The sequence below is a fragment of the Lagenorhynchus albirostris genome, chromosome 8, assembly GCF_949774975.1.
Source record: "Lagenorhynchus albirostris chromosome 8, mLagAlb1.1, whole genome shotgun sequence".
In the NCBI taxonomy this organism is placed as follows: Eukaryota; Metazoa; Chordata; class Mammalia; order Artiodactyla; family Delphinidae; genus Lagenorhynchus; species Lagenorhynchus albirostris.
Window position 1 is genome coordinate 90,352,368 of NC_083102.1, and position 20,207 is coordinate 90,372,574.

At 42.9% G+C, this 20,207-nt stretch overlaps 2 protein-coding genes across 3 annotated transcripts in view; one reads left to right on the top strand and one right to left on the bottom strand.

Moving 5' to 3' along the window:
* The window catches only part of DLD (dihydrolipoamide dehydrogenase), a 49,320-nt gene extending 39,033 nt beyond the window's left edge, over positions 1 to 10,287 (top strand). For both annotated transcript variants that reach the window (XR_009542055.1, XM_060157295.1), the window contains exon 15: positions 9,865 to 10,287. The gene's annotated coding sequence lies outside the window, so the exon portion shown is untranslated. The remainder of the gene's footprint in view (positions 1 to 9,864) is intronic.
* Positions 1 to 20,207, bottom strand: part of LAMB1 (laminin subunit beta 1) — a 73,644-nt gene that overhangs the window by 1,250 nt on the left and 52,187 nt on the right. Inside the window, exons 25-32 of the mRNA XM_060157293.1 lie at positions 12,344 to 12,713; positions 9,478 to 9,662; positions 8,322 to 8,563; positions 5,642 to 5,845; positions 4,943 to 5,087; positions 3,326 to 3,533; positions 2,961 to 3,102; positions 655 to 831 (exon numbers count right to left, since the gene is read on the bottom strand). Coding sequence (XP_060013276.1) covers positions 655 to 831; positions 2,961 to 3,102; positions 3,326 to 3,533; positions 4,943 to 5,087; positions 5,642 to 5,845; positions 8,322 to 8,563; positions 9,478 to 9,662; positions 12,344 to 12,713 — 1,673 coding nt within the window. The remainder of the gene's footprint in view (positions 1 to 654; positions 832 to 2,960; positions 3,103 to 3,325; positions 3,534 to 4,942; positions 5,088 to 5,641; positions 5,846 to 8,321; positions 8,564 to 9,477; positions 9,663 to 12,343; positions 12,714 to 20,207) is intronic.

The window sequence follows — 20,207 nt, forward strand, 5'->3', positions numbered from 1 at the left end:
ACCTGTAGGAACCTAGACCAGAATGAAAAAAGACAGATGGGGCAGTAAACTTACTGTTCTCTTCCCCAAACCACAGGTGTAGGGAAGTCACCTGTATGTAATGCCTAAAAGCTAGTCGCTTCTAGGAAAATCTCGACTACCCTACTATTCGTTTCAACACTGCTCTGAAAAGTTTAAAAAGGTTTCTTTAAATATTTGCTTACAGAAATTTAGAAATTAAATGTGTCTCAATGATTACTTGGCTTGTAGTGAGAAATTTAAGCTTGAGACTTTCCTCTGCAAAATATAGTATCGTCCACTGAGAAGAGGTGGTTAATTCCCGATGAGCACAGAAGTAGTGAGATAAGGGTTCCCTACTAGCTGTTGTCTGTTAGGAATTCTTTAAGCAGCTTCTATACGCTGCTTTGAAAGATTTCTCAAAGGGCCAGGTAATTTACTGTTTGCCATAAAGGTCTTCCTAATTGAAATACAAGCTCAATAATAACCCTTATCCACGTTTGGATTTGAGGGCCTACACGTGTATGGATATATTTATATCCACTCCCATTCTTTTCCATCTGTGTCTCTGAAGACTGCTCTTTCAAAACAGGTCACTTGCAGGAGACTAGTTGCTCCTTTATCCACATAGCTGTGAAGTTCCAAAGATTTACTTACCTTCTTAACATCTTCTGCACTTTGTTTCACAGTATATACTACTTTTTCAATATATTCTGCCTCCCCAGAGTTCTGGGCAGCTTTCCGCTTAAGTTCTTCCACGTTTCTCTCTAGCTCGCTGAGGCGCTGGGAGGCATTGAACAAGGTTTCCTCGGAAGCTGCTGTTTCAGACTCGATCTAAAAGCGTCATCATTCAGCAAGCCATTAATTCAAGAAGTGATAGCAAGTGCTATGACTACAGTGTAGAGGAAGATTTAAAAAGCTGCTAAGACATTGCTCTAGAACAAAAGAAATTTCAAGAAAGCTTATATAAAGTGCCCAAGTTTAAAATAGTCTCTGTTCTTTCACTACTTCCGCTGGTCTAGGCTGAAATTTTTGTAAAATTTTTTGTTACTGAACCACCTCCAGGCAGCTTGATGTGTTGAGAAAGCACTTTAAGAACTTGCCTAGTGTTCACAAAGCAGCAGATGTGAGTAGAGGGATATCCACACAACTTTCTGAAGTATTATGGGTGGAAAAATTGTAACTTCCAGTCAATTTTAATTTTTTTCTATCAACTGTAAATGTTAAACTCTAGTAGCATAGTACTTCAGAAACGACATGGAAATCAGGAATGTTAAAACTCTGAAAAGTTACTATAGGATTGGGAGATGGCATAGGTCTGGGAATGTTATAACTGGAAGCTATAAGTGCTCAAAGTTATAAGTGCTCAAAATTATTTAGGGAAAAAGTATCTTATCTGTGCAACTGGTGAGGGTCCACGTTTGCTCTCATTTCAAAGTAATTAGTAACCGTTGTTTTTAAAGCTAGCCAAAGTAAAGTAAGCCTGAACCATAACAGAAGAACCAGTTTCACTGAGCACCTAATTTTTCTGAAAAATGATCTTCAAGGCTGGGTCTATTCCACAGAATTACTCTGAATAACAATGTCGTAACTAATGGGTCAGTATATGCATATTAGTTAACTTAGAAAACAATTCTTAGGGACTATTCTTACAAGATAACCCTTACAGTTTTAAGTAGGCGAATAGTTCGTGACAAGCTTTCGTTAGTGTGGTTTAGGTAAAGGCTCTATTTTTTTTTACTGTTAACCTGAAACACTTCTGCCCACCATTATTAACTTGCAACAACAAGCCAGGTATCGCACCTACAGTTTGATTAATAGTTTCCATTTTGCTTTTCAAAACAGTCATTTTTTTAAAAAGTCACTTATTAACATGTTAACAACACACTGACAAATTTGAAAATCCTAGAGGTAGAAAAAACAGTAATTGAAAGGGTTAGAATGTAGTCTGGTGGGAAAACATAATTTTTCTAAACTTGAACACGTAGCCTGAAGAAAGGGCCTTAAATTGCTCATAATGTAAGAAAGTGGCTTGGGAACGGTCCGGCTTCATTCTACTGAGAGTAATGGAATACGGGAAGATGGGCTTTTTTATCAACTACTGGTAGGGAAAGCAGGCTGAAAAGGCATTTCCCAAGATTTTAAACATTAGGGGTCGTTGGCTTGAGAAGGGGGATAGCAGCAAGTAATAAGAGCATCTAACTTCAAAGTGTATTCTGAGAACATAAGGAGGAGTTAAACGAGTCATCCGTTTTCTTTATCCAGTTTCATAAAAAATGAACTTTCCTAAGATTGGAAGGAAAAATTTGCCTCTAGAACTGATTTTTGAAAAGTGAAAGAATAAAACAGAATTAGTTTGCATTACTTTTAAGAGAGAAGTGTTTAGAATAAAGCACTAAAAAGTTCTTAGTGTGTCTCTAGGGTATTTTGCTTATAGATTTCCCATGCATTCTGAACAAAACAGATTGTTTAGCTGTAAGAGCTCTATTAGGTTCCTCTAAAACTGGGTGTTAGAAGCAGACATTTTGTGAATGATCACCTCATAAATCTTGAGGCACCGGTCTTACATGCAGTTGCTTTTGGGCTGCAAAACCTTGCTCTGTTCGTCCTCTCTCTCCAGCCAGAGATGGTCTAAAACTGGATAAGAGTAGGAGTGTGCTTCATACTAAATAAAATCGGTGTGATTCCCTGAAGGAACAGGAAACTCTTTTTATCTTTCTTAGGCTTTCTGTGGGGATGAAAATGAGAGGGGGTTTAATGTTTCTCTTTAGAGTCCTTTTTCTTCCTTGAAAATGACACTTTAGCACCTTGTGCGATGGGAGTAGTTTAGATTTACTGAAAGGACTCCTTTAGTGTTCAACTGTAAGAATTTTCATAGATAACTGTCAAATGCGCTTCTTTTCTGATAAGAGTATATGCGCCTGCATTTTCTCCCACACGTAATAATGATTGCAATGTCTTACTGAAGTTAGCAGGTTCTGGGTTCCTTGGATGTCTTCATCTGCTTGTTTAATTGCCTTCTCTGCTGCAATCTGGGCCTTTTCTGCTTCTTCCAGAGCTTCCTTTACCATGTCTGCAGTGACTTTAACATCTGTTGCACTGTTGCTGAGTAAAAGAATGAGACAATGTATTATATGTGAACATGAAAAAAGTACTTCCTCGCAGAAGAGAGCATTTCTTTTAAAGAAAAGCCCTCCTGAAATGACCGCATTTCTTTTAAAGAAAAGCCCTCCTGAAATGACCCTGAGAGACTCACGTGGAGAAATACTTTATTCAATGCTAGATACACAAAGCCCCCCCTAAATGCCATAATACTGTCTTCAGATACCTGGCTCTTTGAGCTTCTTCTAACAACATCTCAGCTCTGGCAATGTCAGCAGCACTCTGCTGTAGAATAACCTCTACTTGAGAAAGGCTTTCAACTCGTTCACGAATATCTTCTGTCAAGTTCTGTAACTGCTGTGGGGTGCTAGGCATTTCCATTTTCAGTACTTCATTAGCAACTGCTTCAATGCTGTCCAGGTCAGCACTATCCTCTGTTAAAAGCAAAGATATGCCCGTGAAGAGGTGAAAAATCATACATGGTTCACTCATTCAACCACTTACTAGTCATCTACTATGTGATCAGCATGGTGGGGTTACACCAAGACAAAGGTACTTCCTATTTAAGAGTTTTATAATCTAGGTTGGGGAGATGAGACCTACACACAGGAACAGTATTGCAGACAGTGCGTACCACTGGAGTTGGTTGTAGGCTGGGGTCGTTGGGTAAAACTGTGGAGGGTGAGGAACTGATCAGGTTTTGAAGGATAACAGGATTTGAGAGAAGAAAGAACATCTCTGGCTGGAGAGGCAGGATGGGCAGAGCAAGTTATGTGGAAGTTGAGTGAAGCGAATGGTTTCCGATTGTAGAAAACGATACAGGCCAGGGTAAAAAAGCTGGGTCTTGATCCTAAAGGGCAATGAAAACTTTCAGTTGAGGTTGAAAAATTAGGTAGGAAACTACTGTGAATGCAGATGTAAGTGTTGAAATTCCTAATAAATGATCTGGATTCAGGAAACTACAGAAAGGGAGAAAATCCCGTCAGAAGCAAGAGAATCAGGATAGTTGCCTTATCAAAGAAGGCCAGGGAGTTTCAAATGTCAAATGTGAAAACAGGTCAAAAAAATACTGGAGTTTAAATATGTCATTGATATTTAAGGCTTTTTTTTTCTTCGTATAAACTGTGAAAGAACAGAACATAAAAATGGAGCCCTAAGGGTTTAAGCACAGGATAATATGTGAATATTCTATAAGATATCCTTAGCAAACTGAGAACAAAGCTGATATGCTTAAAATGACAGTACAGAAAGATGAGAAGTGCATGGATCCTAGAACGATGGAGCTGTTCTACTATTGAACTTACTGTGTGTTATAATATACATCCCTTTTTTGATTAAGTCCATTTCAGTTGAGAGTTTTCTTTAACTTGCAGCCAAAACTATCCTGAGTGGTAACACTCAAACTGTGACCTGCAACATTTGTGAGCTGGACCACAAATCCCAGAGATTTTCTATTTCTGTACAGAACACTTATAGAGCTCTGTAACTAACTATAATATCCTATAAATAATAGGATTACAAAGCTTTAGGGACAATGTCAAAACTCTACTTTGAATTAAGGTTCTTATGACACATTATATGTAATCTCTAACACAAATTTCAAATTTAGTTCTCATAGTGTATGTTTGACTTCTTGATTTGTTACGTGGGTATCACATCGGGTGTGTCTGTTGCAGCATAAGTTAGAGGTTATTTACATATACATTTAAAAATTTGGAAGTATTTTATTCCCTGCATGAATTTTTTATCTACGAGGCAGATTTGAATTATGGCCTCTCAAACACTCTTAAAAAATTGTTGGACAGGAAGAAATGTCTAAAAGTAGAATGAAAAAGTTCCTTACGGGTCAAAAAGTTCCTGATTTGCTTGATCAGATTTCTCAGATCCTCATTGCTCTTGTCCACTTTTTCTTTGGTAGCATTGGTTTTCAACAGAACAGCTTGAGCATTCTGTTTTGCCTCATCTGCCCTCAGTTTTGCTTCAGAGACCTATGTATGGGGAATAAAATAAATGGTCCAGAAAATGATGTCGAAAAACTTTTTAGAAACAAACATCTCCCCTTCAACCATATTATATTCTTGTATAGACAAAGTATTCACTATACCAGTTCCTATACAACAGTCTTACATAGCTAGGGCTAGCATATAAAATTTTTTTCTAGTTGTTTTTAATTCCTCCAAAACATTTGGTGGTGTAGAAGATGTTCGTTAGTCTTGTTCTCAGGTACCAACCTACATACTTCAGTTAACAGGAAGCTAATACTTCATGTCACTTCAGAAGAATAAAGGCTCAATTGAAATAACAGCTGGAGGTATTCATAACCCTGGACCCATAGTTAATACATGGTTATTTCAATTTATTGTGAGAAGCAAGTAGATTCTTAAACCATCTATGAATAAAAACTTCCTCCTCTCTTTCCCTGACCTCACAAAAACTTAGGCCTTTTCGTTTTAGTCAGCATTTGGAATTGACTTGGCCCATTCAGATCCTCCAGTCTATAACGGAAAGGAAACAAACAAAAACAGCCCATCCGTTGAATTACCATCTTGGAGAGCCGTTCCACCTCAGCCAGGGCACTGAGGACATCTCGGTCAAAGTCCATGGCTTTCTGCCAGGCGCCGTGTGCGACAGTGACCAGCCCGCCACAGCCGGGCCCCCCACACTGCTTCTGTCCTTCGTCAGTTCTGCAGTTTGGGCCGCCACATTCGGTCTCGGAACAGGAAGCTCCCGGAGGTGTTCCACACGTCTGCAGCGAGCCAAGGAACAAGCACGGGGTGCAGAGTGAGTCCGCTGCAGCCAACAGCTGTGCAGAGCCTGGGTGGCCCCAGAGAGCGTGTAGGTGGTCCTCAGCAAGGGTGCTTGAAAACAGTATTCAGGATAGAGCGGAGCAAAGAGCTCAGGGCTGAGCTAACCTGCTTAGTTCCAAGGAAACGATGATTTACAGCCCTGCATCAGTACCTTCTGCCCTAATGAACTGCAATGCTATATGGGTTCTGTGCAGGGTGCAAATGTTATCTGCTCCATCAGGCTGAAGTCAGCCCATATGAAAGCCAAAGAATGTGTCCCGTCCCCTTTCTCCTAACTGGTAGGATTTACCAAAAAAAAAAAAAAAAAAAAGTATTGAGAACCTTCTTTAGACTTAGCACCCTGTTAACTGTTCTGGTGGAAAGGGTGATATAAAAGGCCCATTATCGGGCCTTTTAGTAATTTCCCATCTAGTAAGGAAGACAGGATCTTTCTAGGTAAAACGGCCAAGAATAGGTCAGATGCTGCAAGTGCGAAGGAAAGCAGGCAAAGCAGAGACCACTGAGTATTACTGTAGTTTGGGAAGGAGTATTGGCTGGTGGGATCTGTGCAGGGGAAGTGGGGGAACATTCCACAGGGGAGAGGAACAGAGAAGACAAAGGTACGGGTATAACTTTCCAAATAACCTCCCAACGGCCCTGCCAGACTCCTCCTTTCTTATCTACCAGAAACTTCCAAAGACCAGGGCTTGGTTGTAGAATATACACAGCAAATTACAAGATTGCTATATGATGGAAAAGGCTGAGCAGGAAGAAAAATTACATTTAGAGCTATCTATCCTTTTGTGGAAAATGGTCACGTATATCTCAAAATAATAAATAGTCATTAATGTGTCTGCTTTACAGCACATAAAAAGCTTCAGAAAATAACATTTATTCCGCATGCTGTACAAGAACATGAGCCTTAATCAAGAAAAGATGCTTTCTAAAAACTATCTGGTAGCACACTAGAAGATCTGTTTTGTTTTAGCAGCCTGGCAGGCTTAAAAAAAAACCAGCATGGGTCTAACTAAATATACACAAAGACAAGAACCAAAGGTACTTGGAGCAAAAATTTTTCTACACGATAAGTGGTGGTATGGACTCTATAAAGGGAACTCTCGCAGGATCATTAACACACGCACAGAGTGGGAGATGGAAGGAGCGTAGGCTGTTCCTAGGCCAGGCCCCTGACGGAAAGCAGGCCCAGGGCAGGGCTCCTGCTCCTGTGGCCAGAGGCATCTGCTGCAGCCCCCCCCTCCCCCCAGACACCCTCTGCTGCAGAGCAAACATCCTTTAGCATGCTTATTTAGTTTGGAGAGATTCTGTTTGTGATGACTAGTTTTTATTTAGAATTTATATGGAAAGAGCCAATATACCGAAGGAAGGAAGGAAGATTTGGCATTTCACGCTCGCCTGTGATGGCTTTGTCTCAGGTGCGATTACACATTGATCTAGGCCTCTTTCTCTATTAGAGAAATGGTGACAGGAGATCTCCTAACTCCCTATTTCCATTAGATGCCATCAAGTTTCCTAAGATAATGAAAATATAACCTTGTAGGCATTAATTAGAAAGCACAGTGTGTTTTTGTCTATTTCGGAGAGGGGGTGGCGGGGGGAGAAGGCTGAGAGGGCGGGGGACTGTTACTAAGACAAAATTGTAGCGAAGCCTGAACTCAGCTTCCTAGGAACCCACCTTCCCCCTTGTACTGACCCTGTGTTCTAAGCTAAGAGAGCAGAAACCTTATAAAATAAAGGTACAGTATATAAAAACATCCTCCAGAGTCTCTGGGACGGGTGCTCTTCCATGAAAAACAATAGGGGAGCAAGAGGAAGAAACAGGCTTAGTTTGGCTTTTGTTTTTGGCTTTCTGCCTGGTTTTCATTGAACTCGCTACTCAGTTTCATTTGGCTTCAGAATTACTTTTTAAAAGCTTCCGGGAAATGAATCCACTTCCTAGGCTGGTCTTCACTAGGTGAAGTTACTGGGACAAGGGAGCATTTTAACACCCACCCACCCATGAAAAAAAATTCTTTAGCGCCCTTTAATTTTTTTAAGAAGTCTCTCCCAGAATGATTCTCAATTGCTCCCCTGAGATGGAGTTTGCACTTCAAATCAGAACGAAGTAAAAAAATGTCCACAGTATAAAAAGGATCCAGTTTAGATAAGGCAGTGACTCAATTCAGCAGCCTTGGGATAGTAGTCCTGATTCTTGGTTGTACCACAGAGAAACCTCTAGGAGAGAGGAAGGTTGGAAACCCACACACTGTTGTGTTTAATCTGGCTTGGTCACTGGATACCCCAGACTGTGGGCCAGAGACTGAGCCGCGGAGTTTCCCTCCTGCTGACTCATTTGCAAAGTGGACAATGTTAAAGACAAAGCAGGGTGTTTTTTCTCCTGAAGCATGGCAGCCTTGAGGCCAAACCCTCAAACCTTACCATTTCGGCAGCAGCTGAAAGGTCAAGACTTTGTAGTTTGCCTGCCAGTTCATCCAGAAGGCGGGCCTGCTCCTCCTGTTTTTCCCTGAACTGGGACTCTCGCTCCAACATCAAGTCTTCCACTCTGTCCCGAGTGCGGGCCGACTGCTCCACGGGGCCACTGGAATCTGTGGTGGAGGCGTTCACACGCTCCTCTGCCTCGAGAGACATCTGGAAATACTTGGTGATGCTGTCCAAGGCGCCTAGGGCATGAAATGAAATTGCCCATAGTTAATCCCCTTGTACTCCATCTCCCCGTCAAGCAACGGCTGTATTTCGCGTCTAAACTGACCTTATGTGGTTTTGTTTTAAAATTCAAGGAATAAAATCTTTATGAAGAAATGTAACACTTTGTCCCGTTAGCACCTAACTCTGGCTCTGGAGGATGCCAAACATCTGGATTAGAAAATTAAGTCGATCATGCAGATGTTGTTCCTACACACAGGCAAGCGTCCAGTTCTCTCTAAATAGCTGGTGTCAGGCAGCCTGTAGGTTACATGTCCAGATGATTTTTCCCTTTTCTCACTTAACTATTTAGATCCACTCAAATGGCTAATATTATATACATAAAACAGCTTGACGTGTTTTGGCTTTAAGGATCTAGCCAAAAAAATAAGCAATCACGCATAAAGCAGGATGGATAGGGTGATCTGACACATTTTTAACTTTCTTTTGCTTTGGGGAGGGAAGGTCCTATAATACGGCCTTCGATACCAATAAACGATTTGAAAATGTGATTTCCTGACCAAGTAACATTCTTGAATATAAAACGATATGCAGAAGTATCAACTTAATTTCTTAACTTTTTACAAGAGCCCATTTCCAAGAGAAGCCAAGGAGGTAAACCACTAACTGGAGAAAAAATTTAAAAATCAGAAAACGCATGCCATTCTAATGCAACAACCACTGCTCGCTGCGTGCAACCCCGTCTGTGCCCCATGTCCCATGTTTGTAAAATGGGGACTTTAATCCTCATTTGTGCCAGAGTCTCAATGCGAAAACGCTTAAAACTGATTACAAAGCACTTAATTTTCTTCTGAAAGTGCTCTATTAAAAGGTTAGACAGGTGGTAAAATCCATTGCCCAGGATTAAGTATTTGCACAAAAAAGTGCTCACCCCGAATATCTGAATTTTTGATAAATTCCAGTTGTTCAGCAAGCTCTTTCACTGTGTTATCCAGGTTTTCTGCTTCTGTCTGTAGAGCATCTAGTTCTCTGGCCGTGCTGTTGTTTTGCGTAGCTGTGTCGGATAAATTTACTTCTACTTGAGCCATCTTTTCTGTAACATCTTTGGTTAGTTTCCTGTAAGGAGGAGGACACATTTACCTAAGGAAAATAAACCAAAGGAAAAACTCGAAGTCTCAATTTTACATTTTCTACTAATACTTTATCTACTACTCTGTAATTTCAGACCGATTCAGTAGTCTGTAATTATCTTTAAGTACTGATTTTATTCTTATCATTAAGAGACTCTGTTAAATCTAATAATTTTTCTTTCTTCAAGACTTTGAAGAAAAACACAGCAGCACCACTCAGCTGTGTTGTGGCGGATGGACTACAGGAGTGATTCCGAATGTCTGATGTAACATGAGCACAGTTCCAGAGCGTGGAGTACCAGCTCTGTACATAAGCAGCTTCAAGCCCATACAATCCCACAAACTCGAAATATGTAAGTGACTCCAGTGTACAATTATGCCTCCCAGCCACCCAGCAAAAATGCTCTCATGTGAACCTCAGGGATCTCCTTCAAGATGGGACATTCAGAAAGCAAGCCCCACCGCCACCAGGAAGACAGTGGGAGCAACCCAAAGGAGCTTTTCATACCCGACCCCCTTCAAGCCACGTCTCATCAAAGGAGCCTCCTCCTTCCACCAACAAAGCAACCCTTTCGTTTTTCCTGAGAAAGAAGGTAGTACCAGTAAGAATGGAATATGATAACCATTTAGCTTTCACAATATTTCATTTGGAATCTAAACCCAACTGCATTTTGTTCTGTATCTTCCTGTCTCCAAAGCTGTACTTTAGGCATCTATTTGTAAATTACTCGTATATACAGTGGGCATGTGTGTATGTATCTCAAAGAAAGGAACATTTGAGAAGACCTTACCCCTGGGTATCACCTAACTCAGTATTATTGTCGTCTCAGGAATATAATTGTACAAAAAACGGGGAAAATGCAGAGATGCTGAAAGGTTGGGGGCCAGTCGAAAAATGATGTTTAAGGCTGAGAGAATACCATGACCCAACTCAAAGAAAAAGTGCTTAAAAGGATTTGCGGGTTAAATTACATTTAGTAAACCTGATGGCTCTTTTCCTGAGGCTAGTTTCTTTTTTTTCAGTGCTTTGCTTTTATTAATCGGTTGATTCACAGAAGGCTTTCATTTTTCCTCAGGTCTCGTACAATGTTATACTTTTACAAAGTCAAATCTCACATTGTATATTTGTAAATAATGCCCCTTTGGATCCTAGACCATGCGTCCTTGGATACTGTGTTGAAAAAAGATTGATGAAATTGGTGTTCCTGAGGTGATTACAATCTGTCTGATTAGGTGAAGAGTGAAGGTAGGACCAGGGCTGTCTGAGGAGTGTAGTCGCTCTTGTTTTCCCTTAAGGTGCATGGCACCCAGGTCAAGACATCATTTCCTAAATGGGCTTGCACTCAGACCAGGGCCTTCCACGGCTCATTATCGCTACATGTAAGAAGGCTGAGCTGTACCACAGTCTTTTTAATGAGGTTGAGTTCCTCACTAAGTGCATTATGGCCCCACATCAGACATCGCCTAACACCCTGGTCAACCGCATGATCTTGGCCATGAGATCTGAGGCTTGAAATCAAGGGACTAGTTACTTTAAATCTAGGTCTAGGAAGGTACTTGAGCTAATGTCAGCGGTTAGCTTCCTGCTTCTCATACACAGTGCTGAGACAAAAAGGCCATCTCACTTCTTAGAGATGCTGATTAAAAGTCCCATCACACAAAAATGTTACCGTAGTTCTGTCACGATATAATATCGCCTTAATGTATAGGACTTAGCCATGAAACAACCCCCTTGCTCATGCCAAATGGTGAGTCTACAATAAAAACCCATAGCATTTGGGGAAACACAAATGCTTCATACCCTTTCCTGTTTTGTCCTTTAGCCTAGACCTTATGCTGTTTTGGGTTGGGGCCGGGGCGGGGACTCCTTTTTGGCAAAGGGAGTTGGAATGTTTGAGAGCAGGAAAGATGACTGGCTGGGAGAAATGGGAGAAAAAAATGGGAGAAAGTTCAGCATCACTTTGCTCAGTTCTCTCTGCTTCCACTGGCAAAATACACACTTTCCAATTAGAGAGATGATTACCCAGAGAAGGGCTAAGAGGAGGAATTTTCATCACAGAGAACTTGTTATAATTGGATGAATGAAGCACTGCTCTAGTGGACCAACAGCTGAGCAGTGGAAATAACCTAGAAATAGGAGGCTTATTTGTGGTAATGGACTTTTCCTGGTAGTAGCAAAACATATAATAACAATTCATACTGTTTTCTGCAATTACCTTACCATTTCATAGATCAGTCCTTTTGTCACTCTGTCAGGGAAAGGTAAATACTATCCTCCCCTCCTCCGCAGGAGAGAAGAGAGAGGCTTAGAAATGAATGAGTCATTCAAGTTCACAAGCCTAGCAAGTAACCCAGCTGTGACTCCGTTACGGATCCTTTGTCTCTGAATCCAGCATCCTTACCATTCTACTGCCCGAGAGTACTGTTTGCAGAGAAGAGTGCTGAATATAACGTTCACACATTTTGCACTGCAACTCTGGTCCCCAACAATGAGCCATCGTCCACTCACCCCCATGCCCAGAGCAGCGACTGCTGGGAAAACAAATGGCCCAGTTACCTGTTTTCACTCACAGCACTAACCACGCCTCCGGGTGGAAGGGCCACGCTGTGGATTCATCGAGTGGAAACAACATCGTGAGCTGTTACTCTGGTCCATCAGCTACTTACTCTGCTTCCTCAAAGAGGTTCCCGATGTTCTTCAGCGGCTCGGCGGCTGGGCTCTGGGCCAGGATGTCTCTGATCTCGTTGACTTTCTTCTCCACCGAGTCCACAGTCTCCCGGTAAGGCCCAATCACGCCACTGATCTTCAAGGCCTTGGCTTTCTCCAGGAACTTCCGGGTCCTGTTGGTCAGCTCGGCGATGATCACGTCCCAAAGGGCAAAGCACTGGTGGCAGGGCATGCAGTCGGGGAAGACGCCCGAGTACCCCCGAGTGCACTTGTCACAGCGTGGACCCTCCACACCCTCGACGCAGACACACTGGCCGGTGGACTGGTCACACTGCGGTGTCTCGATGCCCCTGGGGTCGCAGTCACAGGCTAGAAGGGAGATGGCAGTGCTGGCTGAACTACTAGAGCCCCAACCTCAGCGACTTGGCAGTTAGAATCCTCAGTCACCGTTACAATGGGAAGGTTTGTAAATGGTCCACGACAGTTTACCAACGGTTTGCAAAGAGACTGCAGCTGCTTCCTCCAGAACACACGTTATCTCAACCCTGGCTAATCACGTCTTAACTATAATAGTGATGATAGTTTTTTTTTTTTAAGTGAACACCACTGTACACCATTGTGCCTGCCATTGTACAGATGGTTTACATGCATCATCTCATTTAATCCTCATTTAATCCTCAACATAACCCTGCAGGAACCAGGTGTTACAATCATCAGTTTTATGGATGTGGAAACTGAGTTTAGAGAGGTTACATGACTGCCAAGTCTTCCAGCAAGGAAATGGCCAAGCCAGGATTCTATCTCAGCACTTGGCAGGCTCCAGAGCCTGTGCTCTTAAGCTCTGTCCTGCCTTTGCCTCCCTCTTTTTCTGACCCGTCTGTAGATCCTCCCAGGACAGACAGTTCAGGTGACAGCCTGGTGACATGAGGCCTCTGGCTTGAGATACAGCAGTAATGAGCAACACACCAACATCCCTCTACCTGGTCACAAAGCACAACAGTGAATGCTTGATGAAATGCAATAAAGTTGATAAAAAGAAAACGAAATCAGGCAGAAGTCTCAGGAATTCCAAGTATCCGATTTAAAAGGCTTTCAACTCAGTATCCTCTAACTCAGGCTTTCAACTCAGTATCATCTAACTCATGGGTGGGTGTCTGCCATTGTGATAACCACCCCTAGCCCTAAGAGCAGAGGCTCATAAAACATCTGAAGTGATAGGAAAGGCCTTGGGAGCCATTCAGTCCCAACCTCTCACTGGCCCAACAGGGTGGGCACCTTAGGCAGAACCAAATGGTACAGGGTGAAATCTGCGTTCTTGGCCAACGGCCTGTGGCTGAGATTACCCATCACGATGCCTATGCCTTTGAACCCTGGCTCAGAGTCCCAAAGCTCAGGTGACTAACTTGGTTTTATATCAACACTTGACATTTCACAGTATCTGTACAGTGTTTGAATAACAAAAGGCCTGTACACACATCTTATTGCTGGCCTTAAATCCTTTCTGGGAAAAGGGGGGGATAAAAACAAAAAGATCCTATTTCCCTAACTAGATTGTGGACTCCAAGGGCAAAGGTACACCTGTAACCATTTCTCCATTCTCATCTCTGAGTACAAGGTCAACTTGCAAACTGGAGTTCAACCGTCTTTGCCAAACGAGCCTTTAACCTCGCTTTTGATACAGGGATGCAAGAGACATCCATACACCCCTACAGAAGAAAATAATCCTCCTAAGACGCAATGTCAACTGTGGCAAAGCGTAACAGAATCATCCTCTCTGAGGTAGCTTAGCACCCTAGTGCTCACAGCAGCACTATTTACAATAGCCAAGACACGGAAGCAACCTAGTGTCCATCAACAGAGGAATGGATAAAGATATGGTGTATAACACACACACACACACACACACACACACACACACACACACACACACACACACACACACACACACACACACACACACACACACACACACACACACACACACACACACACACACACTATTACCCAGCCATCAAAGAAGAATGAAATAATGCCATTTGGATGGACCTAGAGATTATCATTCTAAGTGAAGGAAGTCAAAGACAAATATATGATATTGCTTATATGTGGAATCTAAAAAAAAAAAAAGATACAGATGAACTTACTTACAGAACACATAAACCCTAAGACATAGAAAACAAACTTACGGTCACCAAAGGAGAAAGGTGAGGGAAGGGAGGGATAACTTAGGAGTTTGGGGTTAACATATATACACTACTATGTATAAAATAGATAAACAATAAGGACCTACTGTGCAGCACAGGGACCTATACAATATTTTGTAATAAACTATAGGGGGAAAGAATCTGAAAAAGAATATATAACAATCACTGTGCTGTACATCTGAAACACAACATTGTAATTCAAAAACAAATTAAAAACAAAAAACCCCTTCTTGAGTCAATAGGTATGATTGCCTCTGAAAGACTTTCTAATAAAACATCTTCTAGAACCAGTTTCACCGATGGTCCTGAGAAACAAAACGCCTCTATCCTCCAAAGCCAGAAAGACGTGTTTGTGGCTTGGACCGTTCACCTGAACATCCTCACACCTTGCCTTGTATTGTTTAGCTTTTCCTGGCCTTTGTTTGCCAACTACACTCCACGATCTCAAGCGGCAAGTTTGAGTAGCACAGCGTTGTAATAAGAGCACAGGCTGCCTGGTGGTGAATCCTGCCTTCCCCACACCCAGCTATGCGGCCCTGGGGAGGACAGAAACTGAGTCATGGCTTTCCGCATAAAAGGGGTAATGATTATACCTAGCTCCTCCTAGGATTGCTTTCAGGATGAAAGTGTCTGGTCCAGAGTAAGCACTCAATAAATGTTTTTATTCTTATCATTCTATGTCCAAGTGTCTGGTGGTTCCTGCCCAGAGTGTTGCTTGATCATATTTCCATGGGAAAAAAGCTGTCATGGCCTTACGTTTGTCTTTGCATATTTGCCAATAACATGATTATTAAACAATTTGAAGTTTGGAATACTCCAGTCTTTAACCTTTAGAATTTAAAATCTATAGCATTTTCCTGGTACCTTAGGTTTTCAAAACAGAACTTCTTTTTCCTTAAGCATTTTGTTTCTTTCGAGGCATGTTTCATTTTCCTGTGTTCTTTGGGGCATTCTCATGAATCGGGAAGCAGCTTAGGTGAGCTGTGGATAACTGTCTTCCCTAGACCATTAATTAGTTCTAGGAGATGTTCCCAGAAATGAGAGTTCCATGATCAAGCAGGTTCGGGAAATTCTACATCCTCCTCTTGAAGGTTCAAAACAAACAGCATATTAAACTCATAGGAGTTCTGCAGGAAAAACCCTGTTTCACTTTTTTTTTTTTTTACCCAGTCATATCCCAGACTCATTGGACTGTGGGATCTTTCTCTAGTGGAATACCTAATGACACCCCAGAAAAAGAATGGGAAAGGCTTGGGGAAACCACGGCCTTCATCAGTTTCTACAATCAGGAGGATGGGAAGAACTTCAGACTTCAGGAATGAATTTCCATATCATCTTATAAAATTTAGTCATCTTCCAAAAAGCTGTGAGTTACCTGGGTCATCTAGGTCCTAGCCTCTCAAACTCCGGCACGCATCAGAATCACGTGCAGGACTCATTTAACACATTTCCACCCCACCTCCAGATCTGGAACCAGTGAGGTCTGAGAATTTGTATTTCTAGCAGTTGCCAGGAGATGCTGATGCTGAGGGCTGCTACACCCCATTTTGGGGAGTACTGACTGTTATCTTCCCAGCTGTTCTCCTCCCTTTTGCCTGTTAAGTGTGTATGTGTGTGTGGAGTGGAGCAGTCATGAGCCTCAAGTTAAGCCATGTAAGTTGATGCACAGACCTCAGGACCTGTGCAAGTGGGGGGCCTTCATGATGCCACGTTAAATGAATCAGACTGTCAGTCGCTCCTGTCCCGCAGGCCCCAGCAGGTAGCCCTGTTTGGGGCCTCAGTGGCCCAGCAGATCTGTCCTACTTTACCATCCCCCTTAGGCTTGGGACAACGGTAGCAGATGCTGCACATGCTTAGAAAACCTTTCTTTCCCCTAGATAATGCAAAGGCACGGTGCAGTTCAGTCCTAAAGAGGTTTTCACTAGATGCATGCTGGGGGCAAGGGCTGTGTGCATATGTTAAATTTATTTTTAATTTCTCTAACAATTTTTATTTAGGTCATTGGTAAAGACATGTCTTGCTCTCATTCTGTCATGGGAATATTTGAGGGGGAAAATACTGGCCCCAAACTGGGATTTAGAAGGCAAGTGCCCTCCCATTAAGGCTTTCCTTGTTTGTTTTTCACACAGCTACATTTTTTATCCATAAGGAGAATACTTAGCTATGACTCAAGTCTTTCCAGAAGCATATAGGTGGTCCCAGAAAGTCTAAACCTGTGCCTTCCAACAAACCACTTCAACGGAAAGATGAGCAATGGAAAGCATATTTGGCAATTAATTACATAATTTGAGAAGAACGGTCATGTTCTTTTCCCATAGTCCACCTAATTCTCGTCCCAGCTGATCTCTGGACCCTTACCCTCAAGACCAGCATCACAGAGGCGGGGCAGAGCTTCGGCGCCCTCCAGAGACCAGGACCCACTCAGCTGACAACATTCCTCCATTTGAAAAGTAGAGTCAAATTTCATAGATGGCTGGATTGCAGTTTCATCACTGAAGAAGTCAATCCTGACCTTTCTCTGGAAGGGTACCAAATGACTACCTAAAACGCGTCAGGTTTTCATTTCAAACTGAAGCTGGGAAACCGCTAAAGTGCCAGTGGGCACGTACTTCTTTCCCTCATTGAGTTTGCAGAACTGCTTCTCTAATGGGGTCACCTGGGAGGCAAGAACTAGAAGGCCCACACTTAGGACCTTGTAAAAAGACCTCCCCTAAGAGTAAAGGTTGGTTCTCACCTGACAATTTAAAACTTCAAGGACACTAAAATTCTGAAGGAGACTCTCCAATCAATCATCTCTCACATTCACTGGGATGGGAAAAATTATCAGCTAACTGTGCAGGCTGTCTCTGACGGAGGCCAGTGGGTTTTCTCCTCTCTTCAGAGAAAGGCATAGGAGTCCAGGGGGACCTGGAACTCAGTGTGGCTTTAAGGAATGGGATTATCTGGCAGAGGATCAAAAACTTTCTCTTGGGAAGAAGAGTGTATATAGCAAAAGTTGTTCCCTGATTTTTAAGCTGAACAAATTGTGAAGATGATGAACAGCATTCTAAAAATGAGTCATCATTTTAACGAGCCATGAGAATTCTACCTTCACCTATAAATATATTCTTGGTTACGTGGGCAGCGGGTTCTGTCAATTTTTACTAAGTTTTCTCATCATTTAAAACAAGAGGTACAAATTATTAAGTATAAAATAAGCTACAAGGATATCTTGTACAACACAGGGAATATAGCCAATACTTTATAATAACTATAAATGGAGCACAACCTTTAAAAATTGTGAATCGTTATATTGGACACCTCTAACATATAATATCGTACAGCAACGATACTTCAATTAAAAAAATAAGTAAATAAAACATGTTCTCTAAGAGGTAGGCAGATGAAAAATATTGTACCCATTTTAGAGATACTGAGATCTAGAGGAAAGCGTTAGCAAGTGAATGCCAGAATGGGAAACATCAGCCCCTGTGCCTCTTTATCAGCAGGTATAACTTTTCTGCTGTCTTTGTATCCTCCCCTCCCTGTCTGCAGACCTGCCCTGCCCACTGAAGAAAATCCATCCCCAATGGTGAAACCAAAGCTCCTCGTTAGTCTCCACGAAGACAGTTTCCATGACACCTGCCAAGCGACTCCAGTTCCTACCGGGCTTCCCTCCTCTGATGCTGCAAAGGACAGCACCACTTACCTCCAGCCATCCTGCTACTTTATCTACCCTTTCCCACAGCCTACAAGCTCCGCCCCCCCAGCCCCCTTCTCAGGGAGTGGCTCTCCTCTGCTGCATCCACTCCCCACTGGGCACCAGTGGGCAGTCACTCAGGGTTGTGTTGGTCCCCCCTCTTCCCTTTTGAAACTTGAACCTGCCTGGGGAGCGAGAGAGTGCTATATCCTAAAATCAGGTGACTGGGTTTATTGGCTTTTGCCGTGGACCTTGCCTCACAGCAATAAGGGACCCCAGGATGTGCTATCATGCCCAAAGCTTTACTCTTACTTTACTTAGGCTTTTCTATTTTACTTTAATGCGGGAAATTTAAATGCTTTTTCATCTCTGAAATGCGATTTTCTTTTCCTTTAAATTCTCTACCTCCTCCAGCCCCACCTTTTTTTTTTTTTTTTTTGGCCTCAGTACTGTAACTTCAGTTTTGAAATGAAAGTTGGGGGAATGACTATGACTTCACCGGCAGAAATGAGCTGGCTGTCTGGCCCAGGAGTTGGCAAACGTTTGCTATAAAAGATAGTGCGGGGGAACTTCCCTGGTGCCGCAGTGGTTGAGAGTCCGCCTGCCGATGCAGGTGACACGGGTCCGTGCCCGGGTCCGGGAAGATCCCACATGCCGCGGAGCGGCTGGGCCCGTGAGCCATGGCCGCTGAGCCTGCGCGTCCGGAGCCTGTGCTCCGCAACGGGAGAGGCCACAGCAGTGAGAGGACCGCGTACCGCAAAAAAAAAAAAAAAAAAAAGTGCGTATTTAGGCTTTGCAGGTCCTATGGGCTCTGTCACAACCGCTCAACTCGGGCACTGCAGCACGAAGGCAGCCCCAGACAATATGTAAACAAATGGGCATGGCTGTGTTCCATTAAAACTTTTTTCACCAGCCCAGGCTATGAGCTGGATTTGGCACATGGCCGTGGACAAGCCTTCCCTCTACTAACCAAAGTATCTGTGGTTCTCTAAAGAATCAAATTAAATCTGATTTCCTGAGCCACCCTGGAAATAAAAAAGTGGGTGATTGTAAATGAATCCTAGCCTGAGAAAAGATGACAAGCATTAAAAAAAAAAAATTATGTCTGACAAAAAATGTACTTCGATTTTCTACAAAAAACAGTTTGAAATGAGAAACGAGCAGGATGAAAAAAAATGGCCACTCCCCAGAGCCTCTCACCTATGGCCCACATTTCCAATCAGCCTGGGTTTAAGAAACACTGGCCTTTTCCAAGAGCCAGGATCCCTGCTTCCGCTATCCACCAATCAACAGGAAGATTCCTCCTGTGACCCCTTCAGTCCTCAGGGCACAAGGCAGGGCCCCGGGCCGAGGCTTTCTCGGGCACGTTCAGGACTGGGTAGGCTAGATCCTCTCCATCCAGCACAGTGATGGGCTTGTTCGGACTTGGCACCATCGGCCAAGAGCCCCAACCCACCAGGACAATGGGAACATTCAACAATTCATGAGCTGGAGGCTCAACTCGTTTGTCCTTGACATAACTCCATTTTTTTCCATAAGAAGACTACTTAGCTGTGACCTAAGCCTTTCTATAAGCATATTGTTAGCAAGGTGGCCCCAGAAAGGCTAAACTTGTGCCCTGTTCAACTAAATGATTTGAATCTGAAGACTCTTGGCAGTGAATGATGTAATTTGAGAAAAGTGGTCACATTTTTTCCCCCATAGTTCCGCCTAATTTCAGATGACACCTATTCTTGTCCCTGCTGGTCGCTGAACCCTGTCCCTTCAAGTTCTTATCCTCCCATTTTCACTGGTGCCTCTGTTCCACTCCTGAATTTTTGTCCCTGCCCTCATCACATTATACTGGTCCTGCTTCGACTGCCATCCTGTGTGCACAAGGCCTGCAGCTGGCCAGGACTCCCCCATCGTTAACTCAGTTCTCACCCTCTCTGGGTGCCTTGTCAGTTACGAGCTGCCTCCACAGGGTGTCCAAAGCATTTG